General features: G+C 50.1%; 1 protein-coding gene across 1 annotated transcript in view; it reads left to right on the forward strand.

The window, feature by feature from the left end:
- Positions 1-6,620: 6,620 nt before the first annotated feature.
- The window catches only part of coq8b (coenzyme Q8B), a 33,805-nt gene continuing 17,130 nt past the window's right edge, over positions 6,621-23,295 (forward strand). The window contains exons 1-2 of the mRNA XM_067974797.1: positions 6,621-6,638; positions 23,061-23,273. Of these exons, the coding sequence (XP_067830898.1) occupies positions 6,621-6,638; positions 23,061-23,273 (231 nt within the window). The remainder of the gene's footprint in view (positions 6,639-23,060; positions 23,274-23,295) is intronic.

The following is a 23,295-nucleotide window of genomic DNA, read 5'->3' on the forward strand; positions in this document are numbered from 1 at the left end:
GCAATTAGCGACCAGAGGAATTGAAACCTCCCACGGAATTATGTGGTGTGATATTTGCCTCTGCTTGGTTAACGGATTCCCCTGTCTACTACTTTAATGGGGAACTAACCCAGGAGCTGCTCATAAATGGGTTAAACCCCATCGTTAAAATAGCACCCAGAGGGATTTTGTAGGAATATATCAACGGTTTGATTACCCTCGATCCAGGGGGGATTGATGCTCGCTGGGAGAGGGGTATCACAGAATCATCGCTGGAAACCCTAACCACAACTTGCATTTATATAGCGCCTTTAACGTAGTAAAACGTCCCAAGGCGCTTCAACAGGAGCGATTATCAAACAAAATTTGACACCGAGCCACATAAGCAGATATTAGGACAGGTGACCAAAAGCTTGGTCAAAGAGGTAGGTTTTAAGGAGCGTCTTAAAGGAGGAGAGAGAGGCGGAGATGTTTAGGGAGGGAATTCCAGAGCTTAGGGCCGAGACGGCTGAAGGCACGGCCGCCAATGGTGGGGCGAAGGAAATCGGGGACGTGCAAGAGGCCAGAATTGGAGGAGCGCGGAGATCTCGGAGGGTTGTAGGGGCTGGCGGAGGTTACAGAGATAGGGAGGGGGAGGAGGCCATGGAGGGATTTGAACCCAGGATGAGAATTTTAAAATCGAGGTGTTGCCAGACCGGGAGCCGATGTAGGTCAGCGAGCACAGGGGGTGAGGGGTGAACGGGACTTAATGTCAAGACTCAAGTGTCTGCTCGTTCTCCATTATCACTTTATTAAGCAGTTGGGAGGGATACTTAAATAAATTTAAAATTAAAGTATTTTGTACATAGACTAAGGGAAAGAGAGTTTTACAGATGTTGGAAGGTTAATAAGCCATTTTAAATGGGGGGGGGGACAGTTTCTTTAATGATTTTTCCATGTGTTATTAAATATATTAATTCTTACTAATGTCTTTGCACAAAGGAACAAAGCTAAAATCTGTGAATACAATTCTTTTTGTCGTTGAATTTTCAATCCTGTATCTGTTGGTATGTTGGCTTCATTCCCCCTTTATGATAAACGGAGGAATTTATTTTGTTATTCGAGGGGGGGGTGGTACTTTAGTGAACACACCCTCTCACCCTCCCCGATGTGTAGCTGGCAAAAAAAGCTTTATCGACCGCCCCCCCGGGACGCGATGACATACTGAACGCTATCTCTAATCCCTACATCACTCGCTACGAGAATGCGACTCGTCGCTGCTTAGAAACCAATGGGTTTTTTTTTTGATGGCTTCTGAGACGTTTTGGGCGAGGCTGGTGAGTGGAATTTCAGGGGGTGCCACTCCAATGCCACGCCACAGCAAACCACTTGCCCTGGGCACAGCCGTGGAGTTTAATCGCACGACCCCCCCCTCTCTCTCTCTCCGCCCTCAAAACCCTCTCTCCCCTGCCCCCTACCTCCGCAAAAACCAACGACCATCTCCTTTCAATCACCTTCACCTGAAGAGGTAATCCTATACATTTGTAAAAAAAAAAAATCTTAAATATTAATAAATAGAAAAGCAATAATTTAAAAAAAAGATATAATATGTCATCCTGTCATTAAAACAATACTTGTACGCTGGGGATTAACATAAATCATCTTTGTCAGCTTAATGATTTGTTTTTAGTTTATTTTAAGGCAAAAAAAAATCATCCCTTTTAGAAGTAAGATGTTTTGGTTTAGTGATATGTGGTAATTAAGCAGGATAAATTAAGCATTGCACAAATATTTTTTAAATATGTATTTATTGGTTTAGTTGTGGAAACACACACTGCTGTACAGTTCTCTGAATCTGATCATGAAAAGAAAAGGTTGGAAAAAAAAGTGCAAGCAAAATAAAACAAGAAAATGCAAAATCGCTGAGTGACTGTTGAGTGTTTCTTACGTTGAGGTTAGGTGGTGCTGATTGCCTTCATCTGTCTCTTCTCCCTTCCTCCTCACAATTTTACTGCCCTCCTTTCCTGACGGAAATAAGTCCGACAGGAGAACGGCTCCGTGGTTTGCAGCACCTCACCCAGGTGTGAGTCCGAGACGGAGGGGTCGTAGGCGGCAGCTCGGTGGGTAACCCGCTCGCCTCTGAGTCGCAAGGTTCAAGCCCCACTCCAGAGACTTGAGCGCAAAAAAACGTCAGCTGACACTCCCAATGCAGTGCTGAGGGAGTGCTGCACTGTTGGAGGTGCCGTCTTTCAGATGAGACGTTAAACCGAGGCACCGTCTGCCCCCTCTCAGGTGGATGTAAAAGATCCCACGGACACTATTTGGAAGAAGAGCAGGGGGAGTTCTCCCCGGTGTCCTGGGGCCAATATTTATCCCTCAACCAACGTCACTAAAAAACAGATTATCTGGTCATTGTCACGTTGCTGCTTGTGGGATCTTGCTGTGCACAAAATGGCTGCCGCGTTTCCTACATTAGAACAGTGACTATGCTTCTAAAGTACTTCATTGGCTGTAAATCGCTTTGGGACGTCCTGAGGTTGTGAAAGGCGCTATATAAATGCAAGTCTTTCTTTTTTAATCCTGAGCGGGCTGGGCAAGTGTGAAAAACACTGGCTGGCCTGAGTTTCAGGCCTGGGGCATTTTAACACCCGGGGCCTCACTTAAAAGTCACCTGTCCACTTCCAGCAGGGAGCGGAGGGAAGGAGGGAGCAGAGCGCCTGCTGGCAGGAGTAGATCGGGCGGCTGCCAGCTTCCACGTCAGTGGTGCGGTGGGTTGGGGGTTAGGGGACGGTCTCGTGGGGGGGGGGGCGGGGAGAAGCCGCGACTTTCCTTGTGGGGTCCGGGGAAACACTTCTGCTCCTCCTGACCCCGAACAGGAAAGTTTAGCACTTACCTCGGAAGGTCTATTTATCCCTCCTGCCAGTTTCGTGCCTGGCGAGGAGGCTTCCTCACGGTCAAAATACCTCCGCGATTCTATTGACGTCAAAGGACCCTGATTAGCGTTGGAGCACAAGAATTCCTCGTATGGGTTGCCAACCCCTCCAGGATTGGCCTGGAGTCTCCAGGAATTAAAGATTAATTTCCAGGACTCTGTTGCGAGCAAACACCCAAGAAAGAAAACTCAACGGGGCGTTAAAAAAATGTTTTTTTTACAAATTTTCTTTCAACACTTTTGTTTATTAGTTGTAAAAATATTGGCCATGGGGGGAGAAAAGACTGTTGACCGACAGTCAAGAATCATCCAATTGGTGAACGAAGGGTCTGTTCGCTTTGCGATTGGGGTAGGAGGGCGGGGCGCAGTGAGGATGGACGTGTCGGACGACCAATGGCGGGAGAGTGGGGGGCGGGGCGGTTGGAGGCGTGAAGTCATGTGACGAAACCTCCAGGAATACGTTCAATCAGAGTTGGCGACCCCAGTCCCTCCTGAATCCGGATTCGGGGGGGGGAGTGTGAGGTGGGGTGGGGTGGGGTGGGGAGTGGACCTCATCCTCCACTGAAACCGGGGATCGTCCGGAACAAGGCGGGCGGTTGGATAGCAACCAGGAGTGGGAATTCTGGCTGGAGATCGGCTCGCAACCAGGAGTGGGAATTCTGGCTGGAGATTGGCTCGCAACCAGGAGCGGGAATTCTGGCTGGAGATCGGCTCGCAACCAGGAGTGGGAATTCTGGCTGGAGATCGGCTAGCAACCAGGAGCGGGAATTCTGGCTGGCTTCCCCCTTCCTCCCTGCCCCTCCCCCCCCATCCCTAGCACAGTGGTACTGAGGCCAACTGAAGCATCCCAGCTGTCGTCCTTGGCTGAAATCAGCTGATTCAGCACAGGCCAGGATGGAAAATGGGACTTTCCGGGCTGGGTACAGCTCCACAATCCACAGGGCCGTATGGCTGATCCCACTGTGCAGGGGGGGGGCTCTTATTTTTAGCTTATCTCATTTACTGATTGATTCCAATCCTCTTATTCCCCCTCTACCCTAACACTCCCTCAGCAGATTGGTAAATCAATTTGCCTGACTAAAAATGACCAATTGGTTCTCAAATCTATCGCGGCAGCTGCTAATCACCGGGATGATGAACATTTCAAGTTGAAGATAAAAAGAATACATTAGGCACAGAGTGGTGGGACCCACTTAAAGGGGCACTGTCCTCTTGAATTAATTGGCGCTGTTGGTGTAGGATTGACATTATTGTAGTCCGACTGTTGGCCAATTTGAAAGAGAAATGTATTTGTTGGTGGCTCACTTGGATTAGGAAAGTCCCAGGTTTAGCCGAAACACTGTCGGCCTGTTCTAACGGGGTGTTAAAGGTCCCAGGGCACGATGCGATGAAGGGGAGGGGTGGGGGTGGGGTTAGAGGAGTCTCCCGGTGACCCGGCCAACATTCCTCCCTCAGCCAGCACCACCGCAAAGAGATCGACCGATCCCTCACCACGTCACTCTTTGAAAAGGTAAAAGCCCCCATTTCTATCGCACTTCTCACAACCTCAGGACGTCCCAAAGCGCTTTACAGCCAATGAAGTACTTCTTTGCAGTGTAGTCACCGTTGTAACGCGGCAGCCAATTTGCACACAGCAAGATCCCACAAACAGCATTGCGATAAATGACCAGATAATCTGTTTTTAGTGATGTTGCTTGAGGGCTAAATATCGGCCCCAGGACACTGGGGAGAACTCCCCTGCCCTTCATCTCAATAGTGGCCGTGGGACGTTTTACGTCCGCCTGAGAGGGCAGACGGGGCCTCGATTTAGTGTCTAATCCGAGAGACGGCCCCTCCAGACAGTGCAGCACTCCCTCAGTACTGGCACTGGGAATGTCGGCCTGGATTGTGGGCTCAAGTCTCTGGAGTGGGGTTTGAACCCACAACCTTCATGACTCAGAAGGGGAGAGTGCTGCCCCACTGAGCCACGGCTGACACCCACGCTGGGTTGGAAAAGACAAGACCAGGCCTCGGTTTTTGGTTATTTACATTGGGTGACGTTTGACACTAGTCGGTTGATGTGACAAGGAAGAGCTGGGGCATGGGGGAGGTCCGAATGGGGCAATGATGAGCTTGACCGGAAAAAGCAATGGGAAACAGGGAGGGAAGAGATGGAAAGAAATACATCCAACTCGGAATGTTTATTGAGGTCTTTGTTTTTAACATTAATCTCCTGCCACCTCTTAATCTGTCCCCGATGACATTCAAAATACATTAGTGCAGTAATCCCGTGATGTAAGGACATGTGACCAGCTGGAGCACTCAATAAATGTGGGGCACTGCGGTAATCCGTGGGAGCGCTTAATGAACTGCGTTTAAAAATATCAGCAGGCCCGAGATATTTAAAGGGGCGGCGTCACCATGAAAAAGTGTCGGGCAAATCTTTTCTTCTTCTCCGGTGTGCGAAGAGAGGAAAGGCCCACGATGCTGTGCTTTATTGTCCCGCCGCGGCTCGGTGGGTGTCATTCTCGCCTCCGAGTCAGAAGGTTGTGGGTTCAAATCCCCACTCCCGAGGACTTGAGCACTTAATCCAGGCCCGCACTCCCGGTGCCGGTACTGAGGGAGTGCTGCACTGTCGGAGGTGCCGTCTTTCGGACGAGACGTTAAACCGAGGCCCCGTCTGCCCCCTCAGGCGGACGTAAAAGATCCCATGGCCACTATTTTGAAGAAGAGCAGGGGAGTTCTCCCCGGTGTCCTGGGCCAACATCACTAAAAGCAGATTATCTGATCATTATCACCTTGCTGCTTGTGGGATCTTGCTGTGCGCAAGTTGGTTGCCATGTTTCCTACATTACAACAGAGACTACACTTCAAAAAGCACTTCATTGGCTGTAAAGCGCTTTGGGACGTTCTGAGGTCATGAAAGGCGCTATATAAATGTAAGTCTTTCTTTTTATATTTGCCGAACACGTGAGAGATGATGCCCCTTTAATAACCTTTCTTTAAGCTGCCTCATTGACTCTCTGGTTAAATCAACGCCTGGCGCTGGACTGAGCTTTAACACACCAGAGGCCTCAGGTTCAAACAGCGTTCTGTGCTGAGTTACCTGACCTCAGCTGGGGAGAGCAGTAGGGGACATAACCACTGGGCCTAGGGAAGGGGCCGCTTCAGTTAGGGATTGATCTCCTGACCTCTATCCAGTTCGGGCTTCTGGAAAGCGAGCTCAAGAACATTATATAGGATTACATCGAATCTACAGCTGAGAAACAGGCCATTCGGCCCAACTGGTCCATGCTGGTGTTTATGCTCCACACGAGCCTCCTCCCTCCCTACTTCATCTCACCCTATCAGCATATCCTTCTATTCCTTTCTCCCTCATGTGTTTATCCAGCTTCCCCTTAAATCCATCTACACTATTCACCTCAACTACTCCTTGTGGGAGCGAGTTCCACATTCTCACCACTCTCTGGGTAAAGAAGTTTCTCCTGAATTCCCTATGGGATTTATTAGTGACTATCTTATATTGATGGCCCCCTAGTTCTGGTCTCCCCCACAAGTGGAAACACCTTCTCTACGTCCACCCTATCGAAACCTTTCATAATTTTAAAGACCTCTATCAGGTCACCCCTCAGCCTTCTCTTTTGTAGAGAAAAGAGCCCCAGCCCAATGGGGACTGTGACAAACCACCACAGTTGAATAGTTTGCTGATGTCAGCGTTTGGACTGAGGAGCGGCCATGGGAGCAAGCGGCCATGGGACGATACTCCAGCGTAAGTCAACACCTTCAGGAGAAGAGGGGGGAGAATCCGAGGGGAAAATGAGCACACGAGAGGTTAAAGTGCGAGTTCTGACAGAATCGGGTCCAAATCACCCAGCTCAGTTAGCTCGAGACCAACCTCCTTGAGTTCTATTTGGTTTCTGTTCCAGCTCCAGGTGGTAATCGTGCGGTTTCGTTAATACACTCAGAGATTTCATTTGTGGAAAATCATCGTTTTCTGTTATTGTTTTGTTTCCATATTTTGTCTCCCCCCCTCCTCCCTTCACCCCCACTACAATCTCATGCATCGAGGCTTAATTCACCTTTACACAAGCTTCTATATCCTCTCCCCATCTGTCACAGGGATAAAAGGGATTATATTCCAATCTGTCTGCCTAGTTTACTGGCTCTTATCAAAAAATAAAACGCTAACCAGGCCTGGAGATTAATTAATTTGCCCCCATTTCGTGTCTTCCTAAATCTGAGTGATACATTCAGTATAGATTGGAACAATCAAGCAAGATTGGGTTGGTCCTCGAGACCACATCTAGGTCACAATTTTCTCCCTTCCTTTTAACTTAAAATTTCTTTGTGCTTTTCAGTCACACAAAGCGAAAGAGAAACATTTAGCTGGCCTCATATTCTCCCTCTCCTCTCCTCGCGGCACTGAGGTGCGGGCCCAACTCGTGCCCCACTCCGGAGGCTTGAGCACAAGATCCGGGCCGACACTCCCAGTGCCAGTACCGAGGGAGTGCTGCACTGTCGGAGGTGCCGTCTTTTGGAAGAGACGCTAAACCGAGGCCCTCTCAGGTGGACGTAGCAGATCCCACGGCCCACTATTTGGAAAAAGAGCACGGGAGTTCTCCCCGGTGTCCTGGGCCAATATTTATCCCTCAACCAACGTCACTAAAAGCAGATTATCTGGTCATTACCACATTGCTGTTTGTGGGATCTTGCTGTGCGCAAATTGGCTGCTGCGTTTCCTACAATACAGCAGCGACTACACTTCGAAAAAGTACTTTGTTGGCTGTAAAGAGCTTTGGGACGTCCTGAGGTTGTGAAAGGCGCTATAGAAATGCAAGTTCTTTTTTTTTTGGGTTGAGTTGGGTCTTCCTGTCACTCTTGCCGATGGAAACTCGGAGTAGACCTCGTGGGCCGAGCAGCTGCCCGGGTTCCCCGGAGGAGAAACAACAGATGACTTTCCTTCACCTCTAAGGTTACGACCCTCACAAAAAAAACAGCGGCTTCCACTGAGGGGTGAACTCTCGTCTCCCCCGCGGCCTCGCGAAAAAAGCAAGCAGCAAAGATTTTTTTTTTGTAAAAGCCACATCAAGGGAGATGGTACTTAAAGGAGCGAGTCGATGCTAATCTTGACTGACACTGAACTTGTGAGCTAGGCTGGGGATGTGAAGTGAACACAGTAATGAACACGCCCAAGGCACCACCTCAGTTTATTGCCTGTACAAGTTCTCTCTCTCTCTCTTTCCTTTTATCAAAAAATCTATTTTAAAACTTGTCCTCCGGGGGAAAGAAACGAGAGCCCTCGATCTCTTTTTGAAATGTTCCCGAGCAGGGTCTGGTCACGGGCCTTGAAGGGGGCTTGAAGCCACAGTTATCTGCGACTGCGAGTTTAATTGTTCTGTTTGACAGCTGGAGTGTCTCACCTACGGGGTTTAAAGGTGTCGAGTCAGACAAGGGCCCCTTTCTGTAACGCAATCTTCGGGGAGACGCACTAATACGTTAGGCGTGTTACAGCAAGGGAACATCTTTAAACAGAGATCGTTTCGCACGACGTCTTGGAGTCAGGAGGTCGTGGGTTCAAGTCCCACTCCGCAGACTCAAGCACCAAAATCTAGGCCGACACTCCCGGTGCGCAGTACTGTGGGAGTGCTGCGCTGTCGGAGGTGCCGTCTTTCAGACGAGACGTTAAACCGAGGCCCCGTCTGCCCTCTCGGGTGGGTGCAAAAGATCCCACGGCCACTATTTCAAAGAAGAGCAGGGGAGTTCTCCCCGGTGTCCTGGGCCAATATTTATCCCTCGGCCAACATCACTAGAACATGCTATCTGGGTCATTATCACATTGCTGTTTGTGGGATCTTGCTGTGCGCAAATTGGCTGCCGTGTTTCCTACATTACAACAGTGACTACACTTCAAAAGTACTTCATTGGCTGAGGTCGTGAAAGGCGCCATTTAAATGCAAGTCTTTCCTTTAGATACCCCACTAACCCCTCCTGTAAATTATTACAAGACACAGGCCTGTTGCAGCATTTCTTCCAGTTCATTTTGTGCTATTTTATAAACCTTAAAAGTGCAGAACTTGGCGATTGTGCCAATAAATGCTCTGAAATATAACATGCTGCAAAAACTTAACATAAATCATTTTATTTCATTTTTCCAATTTTGTAAAGTCTTAAAACAGAAACAGTTAAATTGGTGATTGTACACAACTTAAAATATAAAGTACGAAAATGAAATTGCCTTCTTGGTGATTTTATAAAAGTAAAATATTATAAAATTGAGACTAAATTTTGTCATTATATTATTGCTGAGGTCAATCATCGAACACTGATTATTTTGCAGGGACTCTGTCACAAGCTCCTAAATACACACCCACAGGGTATTTACTTTACTGCTTTGAGCTCTGCTTAAACTTAAGTTGAAGGTGAACGTGGTGGATCATCGGTCTCAGGATCCAGGTGTGTTTACAACCAAACCAGCCCCTCACCCACACCCGCACATTAATCATAGCTCACTGGCCAATTGGTTGGACACAAGCCTGAACTTCTCTTCACCCAAAGTACGCACCCACACAAATACCCACATGCACACGCACATATACCCACATGCATATGCACACGCACATATACCCACATGCATATGCACACGCACATATACCCACATGCATATGCACATGCACATATACCCACATGCATATGCACACGCACATATACCCACATGCATACATACACATACCCACATGCATATGCACACGCACATATACCCACATGCATATGCACACATACATATACCCACATGCATACATACACATACCCACATGCATATGCACACGCACATATACCCACATGCAGATGCACACACATGCAAGCACACAAACACTTTCCAGTAGAGTTGACTGGAAAGTGATCAGGACCAGGGACCTTGTCTAATTGTCCTCCCCCGAGTCTAGACCCTGCCTGTCCATTAACTGAGATCGGCACAGGCTGGTGTTTGAACCCAGGACAGGCTGGTTTGTATGGCCCGGCCACTTCAATCTATAAACCCGCCGTGCCATCACGAGGAGCCATTACCAAACTTTTATGGACCAACGTTCCACCTCCCTCTTCCTTTAGCCTTTGTCCATGATGCTACATAACTGGGAGAGGCACCAAAAGGGGGGTTTGAGGTTATCTCAGGACAGATTATTTTACCTCACTGGGGGTGGGAGGAAATGGAGGGGACAGTAGGTGCCACAAACCCACGCCTTAAACGGCCTACCGTGCAGCATGGTCATTATCTCATTACTGTTTGTGGGATCTTGCTGTGCACAAACTGGCTGCCGCGTTTCCTACATTACAACAGTGACTACTCTTCGAAAAGTACCTGATTGGCTGTAAAGTGCTTTGCGGCATTCTGAGGTCACGAAAGACGCTATATAAATTCAGGTTCTTTCCTTGCATCGCCTCCCCCCCGCCCCCCCCCCCCCTGATCCCCCCTCCCCCCGCCTACCCCCATCCCCCCTCCCCCCGCCTACCCCCATCCCCCCGGGTCTGTGTCGAGCCAACTGATTGCAGGCAGTGTAGAACAAGGGAGTTACGATCGTCTTAAGTGCCCCTGGGCTAGTGGAGGGGAGCCAGTGTGACGACTGAGAAGTGCTCGAGGCTGGGCGGGCTCACCGGCGCTCATTGACCGGGCTCAGGTGCGAGGCACCGACGGACGAGCTGCGTCCCTTCAGGGGAAGAAAGGAGATCGCAGCAAGGAAGCCTCCAACTGGCCCCCTTCCCCGGGCCCAGTCGGTTTCCCCGGCAAACCCCCACCGCTATCTCTCTCGTTGCACAAACGGCCCTTTTATTTGCAAAACAGGAACTTCTTGCTCGTTGTAATTTCCGACGATATTCTCGACCTGTCGAGGGAGAGATCCACCCAATCAGCAATTATCGTAAAAGCCCAAACATCCCCTTTAAAAGCTATTATGATTCTGCTTCCACCAGTCAATAGAGGCTCCTGCCCAAGTCCGCAAGAGTCGGGAGTGCATCTTATATAGTGTGGTGGTGCGTCAAAACCCACTACCGTAACTACAACAACATTTTGCATTTATATAGCGCCTTTAACGCAGTAAAAAACGTCCCAAGGCGCCTCACAGGAGCGATTATCAAACAAACATTTGACACCGAGCCACGTAAGGAGATATTAGGACAGGTGACCAAAAGCTTGGCCAAAGTGGTAGGTTTTAAGAAGCGTCTTAAAGGAGGAGAGAGAGGCGGAGAGGTTTAGGGAGGGAATTTCAGAGCTTAGGGCCCAGGCAGCTGAAGGCACGGCCGCCAATGGTGGAGCGATGGGAATATGTGGGTCATACGTGAAGAATAGTTACTTGTGTGAGACACTGAAGGAGAGAAGATTGGAAGGAGGGGAAATTTTAGCTAAAACAGGGCACTTTAGGTTAGATATCAGTTGGTGCTGAGACCTTGAGACCCTCCAGAATGGTCAACCCTCCTCTGCTGTTTGCTACTTTCTTTGTCTAACACGAGGTGGCTCTGCCCTTTCACCTCTGAGGCCCGGATTTTAATCCAGCCCAGCCTGATGGGGGTAAAGGCCTCCTCACTGCCCCTGGGTACAAAGGTCCCAAAATAAATGAATTTGGTCCCAGGCTCAGTCCGATTCCCTGTCAGTGCGAAAAGCCACAGCTCCACACAATGCTCTGTGATTTCACCAGTAACTGGAGATCTCACTCAGAGAGACTGGCGTGGTACGTCAAAGACGCTATATAAGGTGGGGATGTTCGCTGGTGATTGCACAGTGTTCAGTTCCATTTGCAACCCCTCAAATAATGAAGCAGTCCGAGCCCGCTTGCAGCAAGACCTGGACAACATCCAGGCTTGGGCTCATAAGTGGCAAGTAACATTCACACCAGACAAGTGCCAGGCAATGACCATCTCCAACAAGAGAGAGTCTAACCACCTCCCCATGACATTCAACGGCATTACCATCGCCGAATCCCCCACCATCAACATCCTGGGGGTCATCATTGACCAGAAACTTAACTGGACCAGCCACATAAATACTGTGGCTACAAGAGCAGGTCAGAGGCTGGGTATTCTGTGGTGAGTGACTCACATCCTGACTCCCCAAAGCCTTTCCACCATCTACAAGGCACAAGTCAGGAGTGTGATGGAATACTCTCCACTTGCTTGGATGAGTGCAGCTCCAACAACACTCAAGAAGCTCGACACCATCCAAGAAAAGCAGCCCGCTTGATTGGCACCCCATCCACCACCCTAAACATTCACTCCCTTCACCACCAGCGCACTGTGGCTGCAGTGTGTACCATCCACAGGATGCACTGCAGCAACTCGCCAAGGCTTCTTCGACAGCACCTCCCAAACCCGCGACCTCTACCACCTAGAAGGACAAGAGCAGCAGGCACATGGGAACAACACCACCTGCACGTTCCCCTCCAAGTCACACACCATCCCGATTTGGAAATATATCGGCCGTTCCTTCATCGTCGCTGGGTCAAAATCCTGGAACTCCCTTCCTAACAGCACTGTGGGAGAACCTTCACCACATGGACTGCAGCGGTTCAAGAAGGTGGCTCACCACCACCTTCTCAAGGGGCAATTAGGGGATGGGCAATAAATGCCGGCCTCGCCAGCGACGCCCACATCCCATGAACGAATAAACAAAAAGGGAAATTGTAGTTATTAGCCACCCAGCCTGGAAGCTTCCAGGCCCACATGGCTCAGCTCCTTAACTGGTCAAAGTCAGTGAAACAGCAGGAGGCCCCGTCCATTTAACACCTGCCCGCTAAATTGGTCGTCAAAGAGAAAAGAAAGAACTTGCATTTATTTAGCGACTTCCACGACCTCAGGACGTCCCAAAGCGCTTCACAGCCAATGAAATGCTTTTGAAGTGTAATCACTGTTGTAATGTAGGCGGCCAATTTGCGCAGAGCAAGATCCCACAAACAGCAATGTGACAAATGACCAGATCGTCTGTTTTGAGGTGTTGGTTGAGGGATAAACATTGGCCCAGGTCACTCCCCTGCTTTTCTTCGAAATAGTGGCGGTGGGATCTTTTACGTCCTGAGGGGGCCGCGGTTTAACGTCTCATCCGAAAGATGGCACGTCCGACCGAGCGGTGTGCGAGAGGCAAAAGAAATGGTGAATGGGTGCGGTAGGGGGGAGCTCTGCCGAGGTTTGGGGCTGAGGTACATGACTGGGCCGGACTAGAGGGAGCCTCACACTGCGTCTAACGATGACCTGGGACGTGCTTGATGCTCACATTGCTTGCCATATGTCCCATCTCCCAGCACCAACAAACCCTCCTCACCTCCAGACTGAAAAATAAATCTATAAAAGAATTTATTTTCTCCCCCCTCCGCTCAAAATATTCAGCGTGTGGAACAATGATTTGTTCTCAGTCGCTGGGAGTTGCTGGTCACCGGCCTCCCCTCATCGGGTGTCACCACCTCTCGTCTCTCTCCCCCACCTCCCTCAAAGGCAAAACGAAAAACAAAAAAAATTCTTTCCATCTCAATTTCCTGATGCGTTAATCCAGGCAGAATTTGTACCTCAGCCAGAAATAATTACGATGTGGAGATGCCGGTGATGGACTGGGGTTGACAATTGTAAACAATTTTACAACACCAAGTTATAGTCCAGCAATTTTATTTTAAATTCACAAGCTTTCGGAGATTTTCTCCTTCCTCAGGCAAATGTTTCAGGATCTCCTTGAAGCCTACGCATTTATGCAGGGGCAGTCTGTAAACACCATGTATTGTTCAATATGTATAAATGCGTAGGCTTCAAGGAGATCCTGAAACATTTGCCTGAGGAAGGAGAAAATCTCCGAAAGCTTGTGAATTTAAAATAAAATTGCTGGACTATAACTTGGTGTTGTAAAATTGTTTACAAGAAATAATTACGAGATGCCAAGAGGTGACCAGACTCTCCCAGCTCGCAAGCCCTGAGCTCAGGAACCACAGTCCCTGCACAGGCTTGTGTTATCAGCCGCGACCCAAAAATGGAACAATTGAAAGTAGGCCTGCAGGAACTGTACTCACTTCAGTTATTTTTGAAGGCAGGGCCTACTCAAGGGTGGCTTTGAAGACAGCGATATATTATTGTGCCCTCCTAGGCTGGAGGCAGAGAAGCTTCACTCAGAAATCCCTTAAGTGTCTCTTGGCACCTCACAGACTGACGGGATCCAGCTGAAGAAGATCCATGAGTTTTTCTGGGCATTCGCTAAGTGTTTTTATACCTGTCACTGAAAGGCGTTGCTATGGACTTCGTAGGAAGTTGGCTTTCCCCTTTCTCCTTTCCCCTCCCTCCCTCCCTCCTCATCTCCTTCCTCCCTTCCTTTCCCTTCCCCTCCCCTCCCTCCCTTCCTTCCCCTCTCCTCCTCTCTCTCCCCTTCCTCCCTTCCTTCCCCTCCCCTCCCCTCCCTCCCTTCCTCTCCCTCCCTTCCTTCCCCTCTCCTCCTCTCTCTCCGTCCCCTTCCTCCCTTCCTTTCCCTCCCCTCCTCTCCCTCCCTTTCCTCCCCCCTCTCCCTTCCCTCCCTCATCTCCCTTCCATCCCTCCCCCTCTCCCTCCCTCCTCTTCCTCCTCTCCCTTCCTCCCCCTCCCTCTCCTCCCTCCTTTCCTCCCCTCCATCCCTCCCCTCCCCTCCCCTTCCTACTCTCCCTCCCCTCCATCCCTCCCCTCCCCTCCCTCCGCCTCTCCCTTCCCTCCCTCCCTCATCTCCCCCCTCCCTCCCTTCCCTCCTCACCCTCCCTCCTCTCCTCCCTCCCTCCCCTTCCCTCCTCTCCCTCCCCTCCCTCCCTCTCCTCCTGTCCTCTCCCTCCCTCCCTTCCCTCCCTCTTCTGAAGGTGCTAGCTCTTTTGGGGGGGACTCTGCCACTTCTTCACCCAATAGAAAAAAAATAACTTTCATTTCTATAGCACCTTTCACACTCTCGAGATGTCCCAAATCGCTTTACAGCCAATGAAGTACTTTTGAAGTGTAGTCACTGTTGTAACGCAGCAGCCAATTTGCGCACAGCAAGATCCCACAAACAGCAAGGTGATAATGACCAGTTTTAGTGATGTTGGTTGAGGGATAGGAACATAGGAACAGGTGTAGGCCATTCAGCCCCTCGAGCCTGTTCCACCATTCAATGAGATTTACCCGCCAAGGCTCCGTATCCCATAATACCCTCGGCTAGCAAAAATCTATCGATAAATATTGCCCAGGACACCGGGAGAACTCCCCTGCTCTTCTTCGAAGGCATCCATAGGATCTTTTACGTCCAACCTGAGACGGCAGGTGGAGCCTTGGTTTAATGTCTCATCCAAAAGACGGCACCTCCGACAGTGCAGCACTCCCTCGGTACTGGCACTGGGAGCGTCAGCCTGGACTTTGTGCTCAAGTCTCTTGAAGTGGGACTCGAACCCACGACCTTCTGACCCAGAGAGCGAAAGTCTTACCCACTGAGCCGCGGCTGACGGTCTCTAACTGTGAGGGTTAACGGCAGGGTATTTGATGGTCGAGTGCATCGCAGTCAAGTCCAATATCTTTCTGGAGGGATGTCCGCGTGTTCACTTGCCCCCAGGGCTCACTGTAGAGCGGCCAGGAGCAGGAACCCGAGCTGACAATCTCCGGCCTCACTTAGGGCCTACTGAGGCCCAATTCTAGATCCACTCCCGCTGCCTTGGCTGAGATGGGCCAATCATAGAATCATAGAATCATAGAAGTTACAACATGGAAACAGGCCCTTCGGCCCAACATGTCCATGTCGCCCAGTTTATACCACTAAGCTAGTCCCAATTGCCTGCACTTGGCCCATATCCCTCGATACCCATCTTCCCCATGTAACTGTCCAAATGCTTTTTAAAAGACAAAATTGTACCCGCCTCTACTACTGCCTCTGGCAGCTCGTTCCAGACACTCACCACCCTTTGAGTGAAAAAATTGCCCCTCTGGATCCTTTTGTATCTCTCCCCTCTCACCTTAAATCTGTGCCCCCTCGTTATAGACTCCCCTACCTTTGGGAAAAGATTTTGACTATCGACCTTATCGATGCCCCTCATTATTTTATAGACTTCTATAAGATCACCCCTTAACCTCCTACTCTCCAGGGAATAAAGTCCCAGTCTGTCTAACCTCTCCCTGTAAGTCAAACCATCAAGTCCCGGTAGCATCCTAGTAAATCTTTTCTGCACTCTTTCTAGTTTAATAATATCCTTTCTATAATAGGGTGACCAGAGCTGTACACAGTATTCCAAGTGTGGCCTCACCAATGCCCTGTACAACTTCAACAAGACATCCCAACTCCTGCATTCAATGTTCTGACCAATGAAACCAAGCATGCTGAATGCCTTCTTCACCACCCTATCCACCTGTGACTCCACTTTCAAGGAGCTATGAATCTGTACTCCTAGATCTCTTTGTTCTATAACTCTCCCCAACGCCCTACCATTAACGGAGTAGGTCCTGGCCCGATTCGATCTACCAAAATGCATCACCTCACATTTATCTAAATTAAACTCCATCTGCCATTCATCGGCCCACTGGCCCAATTTATCAAGATCCCGTTGCAATCCTAGATAACCTTCTTCACTGTCCACAATGCCACCAATCTTGGTGTCATCTGCAAACTTACTAACCATGCCTCCTAAATTCTCATCCAAATCATTAATATAAATAACAAATAACAGCGGACCCAGCACCGATCCCTGAGGCACACCGCTGGACACAGGCATCCAGTTTGAAAAACAACCCTCGACAACCACCCTCTGTCTTCTGTCGTCAAGCCAATTTTGTATCCAATTGGCTACCTCACCTTGGATCCCATGAGATTTAACCTTATGTAACAACCTACCATGCGGTACCTTGTCAAATGCTTTGCTGAAGTCCATGTAGACCACGTCTACTGCACAGCCCTCATCTATCTTCTTGGTTACCCCTTCAAAAAACTCAATCAAATTCGTGAGACATGATTTTCCTCTCACAAAACCATGCTGACTGTTCCTAATTAGTCCCTGCCTCTCCAAATGCCTGTAGATTCTGTCCCTCAGAATACCCTCTAACAATGTAGCATTGATCAGTCTGAGTCTGGACCCTTCTGGTCTGTGCAGCATCGTGCTACACCAGGAGGTGCCTCCACCCACTGAGTTATCATGGAGAGCTGAAGATGGATTGTCCAATTGTCCAACATGGAGTCAAGATAAAGCAGTGGGTTAAATTGCTCCGTATCCCTCGATACCCTTACCTAACAAAAATCTATCGGTCTCAGTCTTGAAAGCTCCAATTGATCCCCAACATCCACAGCCTTTAGGGGGGAGCAAGTTCCAGATTTCCACTGCCCTTTGTGTGAAAAAATGCTCCATGATTTCACCCCTGAGCGGCCTGGCTCTAATTTTAAGGCTGTGTCCCCTCGTTCTCGATTTCCCCATCAGAGGAAGTAGTTTCTCTCTATCTACCCTATCGAATCCTGTTAACATTTGAAACACCTCAATCAGAACGCCCCTCAATCTTCTATACTCGAGGGAATACAAACCTAGTCTATGCAACCTGTCCTCACAATTTAATTCTCTAAGCCCTGGTATCATTCTGGTGAATCTGTGCTGCCCCCCCTCCAAGGCCAATATATCCTTCCTGAGGTGCGGTGCCCAGAACTGAACGCAGTCTCTCCAGATGTGTAACTTCCAGCCCCGTTAAGACATTAGCCTTTTTGATTGCTTTCTGCACCAGCTTTTAATGATTTGTGTACTTGGACTCCCAAATCTCTCTGCCCCTCCACAGTTCCTAGTTTCTCACCATTTAGTAAATACTCCGATTTATCTCTCTTAGGTCCAAAGTGGATGACCTCACACTTGCCCACATTTAAATTCCATCTTTTGCTCACTCACTTAGCCTGTCCATGACTCTTTGCAACTTCCTGCTCCCATCCGCACGACTTCCTGTCCCTCCTAACTTAGTGTCGTCTTACTTAAGAAAAGACATACTTGCTCTCGAGGCAGTACAAAGAAGGTTCACTCGGTTAATCCCGGGGGTGAGGGGGCGGACATATGAGGAGAGGTTGAGTAGATTGGGACTCTACTCATTGGAGTTCAGAAGAATGAGAGGCGATCTTATTGAAACATATAAGATTGTGAAGGGGCTTGATCGGGTGGATGCGGTAAGGATGTTCCCAAGGATGGGTGAAACTAGAACTAGGGGGCATAATCTTAGAATAAGGGGCTGCTCTTTCAAAACTGAGATGACGAGAAACTTCTTCACTCAGAGGGTGGTAGGTCTGTGGAATTTGCTGCCCCAGGAAGCTACATCATTAAATAAATTTAAAACAGAAATAGACAGTTTCCTAGAAGTAAAGGGAATTAGGGGTTACGGGGAGTGGGCAGGAAATTGGACATGAATTTAGATTTGAAGTTAGGATCAGATCAACCATGATCTTATTGAATGGCGGAGCAGGCTCGAGGGGCCGATTGGCCTACTCCTGCTCCTATTTCTTATGTTCTTATGTTCTCATCTGCAAACTTGGATGCACAACCCTCTGTTTCTTCATCCAATGTGCCACTCAATGCAGCAAAAATAAACCTGGAACCGTTCCCATGTTTTTTTTAAAAACTAATAACACATGAAAAAAAATGACAAAAACATCGAACCTTGACTCCCAAAATAAAAAAAACCTACTCAACAAGTCTGAAATTTGGGGTCGAACAAAAAGGCTGATCCAACACTGAGAAAAGCTGCCGTTCCACAGATCACCCACCAGAGGGCGGAATTGTCCATTTCCTCTGCGGCAAAGAAAAATGATGCAGCTGCAGAGACCCCTTTAATTCTGCTTCCAGATGTGTCGCTATAGATACCGGGGCATTGCTCAGTGCTGCTAAAGAGAGATTAATTACTGTAATTTCTAAAATTAAGATTACGACATAACTCACAACAACTGGCGTCCAATTACGTTGTTGAAAGAGGATCGCAGCCCCAGGTAAAGTAAATGACAACACTTCTTAGCCTCCGTTTAGGCTGCTCCCTTAATGAGACCCTGGAGAGCAACACTCCAGTGGCGCCCATCCCTCACCTCCCCCTCCCGTTTATATTGCGGCCGCCTTCCTTCAGTCGCAGCTCCACAGTGCGATTCAGCCAGTCTGCTTAAGCCTCTCCCTGTTTCCCCCAGTGCAGTGCCGAGGGAGTGCTGCACTGTCGGAGGCGCCCGTCTTTCAGATGAGACGTTAAACTGAGGCCCCGTCTGCCCTCTCAGGTTGGCGTAAGATATCCCGCGGCCACTATTTCGAAGAAGAGCAGGGGAGTTCTCCCCGGTGTCCTGGGGCCAATATTTATCCCTCAACCAACATCACTAAAAAAACAGATTGTCTGGTCATTATCACGTTGCTGTTTGTGGGATCTTGCTGTGCGCAAATTGGCTGCTGCGTTTCCTACATTAAAACAGTGACTACACTTCAAAAGTACTTCATTGGCTGTAAAGTGCTTTGGGACGTCCTGAGGTTGTGAAAGGCGCTATAGAAATGCAAGATCTTTCATTCTTACTTCTCTAACCATGTTTTAGTCACCTCCCAAACCTTTCTCCACTCCTGCACAGTGTCCAGTCCACCTCTTTGTTAAGTGTTTTGCTACTTTACAGATGCTAATTAAGTGTAACTTGATGTTGTTGGTGTCATAGAAGGTGGCAGAATATCAAATGTATTTGTAAGCCAGGTTGCAACTCACTCTCAATCAGCACTTATTAACTTTAATTAATTCTTGGGATGTGGGCGTCGCTGGCGAGGCCGGCATTTATTGCCCATCCCTAATTGCCCTTGAGAAGGTGGTGGTGAGCCGCCTTCTTGAACCGCTGCAGTCCGTGTGGTGACGGTTCTCCCACAGTGCTGTCAGGGAGGGAGTTCCAGGATTTTGACCCAGCGACGATGAAGGAACGGCGATATATTTCCAAGTCGGGATGGTGTGTGCGACTCAGAGGGAATCTCGGAGGTGCTGGTGTTCCCATGCACCTGCTGCCCTTGTCCTTCTAGGTGGTGGAGGTGCTGTCGAAGAATCCTTGGCAAGTTGCTGCAGTGCATCCTGTAGAGAGCACACACTGCAGCCACGGTGGAGGGGATGGATGTTTAAGGTGCTGGGTGTGCTCTGTCAAGGAGCAGGGCTGAGGTGTGTCCTGACCATGACTCAACAACCACATGCAGGCCCCAGTCCATTGGCAATGCAGCTCCTGAACTCTAGGGATGCTAGTCCACAAAGACAGAAAGTTTGAACACTCCATGTTATGGGATGGCGCCTACATTAAAGGATTTTTTCTTATTCATTCATGGGATGTGGGCGTTGCTGGCGAGGCCGGCATTTATTGCCCATCCCTAATTGCCCTTCAGAAGGTGGTGGTGAGCCGCCTTCTTGAACCGCTGCAGTCCGTGTGGTGAAGGTTCTCCCACAGTGCTGTTAGGAAGGGAGTTCCAGGATTTTGACCCAGCGACGATGAAGGAACAGCCGATATATTTCCAAGTCGGGGTGGTGTGTGACTTGGAGGGGAACGTGCAGGTGGTGTTGTTCCCATGTGCCTGCTGCTCTTGTCCTTCTAGGTGGTAGAGGTCGCGGGTTTGGGAGGTGCTGCCGAAGAAGCCTTGGCGAGTTGCTGCAGTGCATCCTGTGGATGGTGCTCACTGCAGCCACAGTGCGCCGGTGGTGAAGGGAGTGAATGTTTAGGGTGGTGGATGGGGTGCCAATCAAGCAGGCTGCTTTATCCTGGATGGTGTCGAGCTTCTTGAGTGTTGTTGGAGCTGCACTCATCCAGGCAAGTGGAGAGTATTCCATCACACTCCTGACTTGTGCCTTGTAGATGATGGAAAGGCTTTGGGGATTCTGGAGGTGAGTCACTTGCTGCAGAATACCCAGCCTCTGACCTGCTCTCGTAGCCACAGTATTTATATGGCTGGTCCAGTTAAGTTTCTGGTCAATGGTGATCCCCAGGATGTTGATGGTGGGGGATTCGGCGATGGTAATGCCGTTGAATGTCAAGAGGAGGTGGTTAGACTCTCTCTTGTTGGAGATGGTCATTGCCTGGCACTTGTCTGGCGCGAATGTTATTTGCCACTTATGAGCCCAAGCCTGGATGTTGTCCAGGTCTTGCTGCATGCGGGCTCGGACTGCTTCATTATCTGAGGGGTTGCGAATGGAACTGAACACTGTGCAGTCATCAGCAAACATCCCCATTTCTGACCTTATGATGGAGGGAAGGTCATTGATGAAGCAGCTGAAGATGGTTGGCCCTAGGACACTGCCCTGAGGAACTCCTGCAGCAATGTCCTGGGGCTGAGATGATTGGCCTCCAACAACCACTACCATCTTCCTTTGTGACCTTCACTGTAAGTTTATTGTGTGAGGGTCTCACCGTGGACCACCATGAAATGACACAGTGAGTGTTATGTATAATAATTAAGGAAATAAACAGATTTATAAAAGTACAAACTGGAGAAAGAAACAACTTTTAAAAGTTTTCTCTAAACTCCCCTGAGTTGCCACCAGTTTGCTGGGTTTACAGGTCCCGCCCCCTCCAGGCCCTCATTGGCCACAGCGCTAAACTCCGATTGGTTGAACGCGACGTCAATCGCAGGAGGGGGCGGAGGAAGTCACCGCCCCCCCCCTTTCCCTGTGATTGGCTGCGAGGTGACGGAGGCGGCTGGTGATTGGCGGAGGGAGACGTCCGTCAGCGGGAAGGGGGCGTGGCCGGGCCTGTGAGTGACAGGGGCTCCGACTGGGCACTGGCAGCGGGGGCAGAGGTACCGAGAGGCCGGGGGCAGAGGTACCGAGAGGCCGGGGACGAGGCCTAGTCAGGCCCAGAAGGGGGTTTAATGACGTTGGAGCTCCGCTTGCAACCTGCTGGCTGCTTATTTTTAAATCTGATCCTTTGGGCCTAACTCAGCAGCCTGTGCCCATGAAGCAGGGGGCTAGAGTTCCCCCAGCTTCCCCCCTCCCCTACCCAGCACCAGGCTCTCGCTGAGGGGCAAACGTTAAGTTGGAGACTTCTTACTTCAACGATGCCCGGTGAAGGAGGCAGTGGGAGTGAGCAGGGTCCATGGTTGTGAGCAGAGGGTGTGGGGTGTGAGCAGGGTCCATGGTTGTGAGCAGAGGGCGTGGGGTGTGAGCAGAGGGCGTGGGGTGTGAGCAGAGGGCGTGGGGCGTGAGCAGAGTGGGTGTGAGCAGAGGGCGTGGGGCGTGAGCAGAGTGGGTGTGAGCAGAGGGCATGGGGTGTGAGCAGAGGGCATGGGGTGTGAGCAGAGTGGGTGTGAGCAGAGGGCATGGGGTGTGAGCAGAGGGCGTGGGGCGTGAGCAGAGTGTGTGTGAGCAGAGGGCATGGGGTGTGAGCAGAGGGCATGGGGTGTGAGCAGAGGGCGTGGGGCGTGAGCAGAGTGGGTGTGAGCAGAGGGCGTGGGGCGTGAGCAGAGTGGGTGTGAGCAGAGGGCATGGGGTGTGAGCAGAGGGCATGGGGTGTGAGCAGAGGGCGTGGATATGAGCAGAGTGGGTGTGAGCAGAGGGCATGGGGTGTGAGCAGAGTGGGTGTGAGCAGAGGGCATGGGGTGTGAGCAGAGGGCGTGGGGCGTGAGCAGAGTGTGTGTGAGCAGAGGGCATGGGGTGTGAGCAGAGGGCATGGGTGTGAGCAGAGGGCATGGGTATGAGCAGAGTGGGTGTGAGCAGAGGGCGTGGGTATGAGCAGAGTTGGTGTGAGCAGAGGGTGTGGGGCGTGAGCAGAGTGTGTGTGAGCAGAGGGCATGGGGTGTGAGCAGAGAGGGTGTGAGCAGAGGGCGTGGGTATGAGCAGAGTGGGTGTGAGCAAAGGGCGTGGGGCGTGAGCAGAGTGTGTGTGAGCAGAGGGCATGGGGTGTGAGCAGAGGCCGTGGGTGTGAGCTGAGCCGGATATAAGTCGGGGTCAATTGTTTCAGATTTTGGGACATTTGGAGCTTTGAAGACTGCGATCGATAGATTTTTTTGGGGTATGAAGGGAGACGGAGCAAAGGCGGGGAAATGGAGTTAAGATACAGATCCGCCATGATCTCGTTGAATGCGGGAGCAGGATCGAGGGGCTGAATGGCCTCCTCCTGTCCCTATCAAACTCCGGGGTCGGGTGCAAATTAGACTTTGCAAGTTTTCTCGGCGTTGTTTTGAATGTAATTGGTTTCTGAACCCCCAAGAATCTCTCCCTATTTTAACAAGTGCCGATTATTTTGTTGCAGATGTGGAGTGAGGCGCTCAGCGTGCTGCGGGGCGTAGCTCGGGTGGTGAAGGCTCTCGTGGAGACGCAGGGGGAGCAGCTGCGTCTCGGGAACGAGCAACTCCTCGGTGGGCACTGGTCTGAGGAAGGTGCAGGTCTCTGCGGAGCAGTGCGTCAGCTCTCTGCTGGTCGATCGACAGGTAAAGTTGGTTTGTTTGTGGCCGTCTTTCTCTTGGTCAGCCCAAGGATGCAGGGGA

This window comes from Heptranchias perlo, chromosome 41 (genome assembly GCF_035084215.1).
Source record: "Heptranchias perlo isolate sHepPer1 chromosome 41, sHepPer1.hap1, whole genome shotgun sequence".
Classification (NCBI taxonomy): Eukaryota; Metazoa; Chordata; class Chondrichthyes; order Hexanchiformes; family Hexanchidae; genus Heptranchias; species Heptranchias perlo.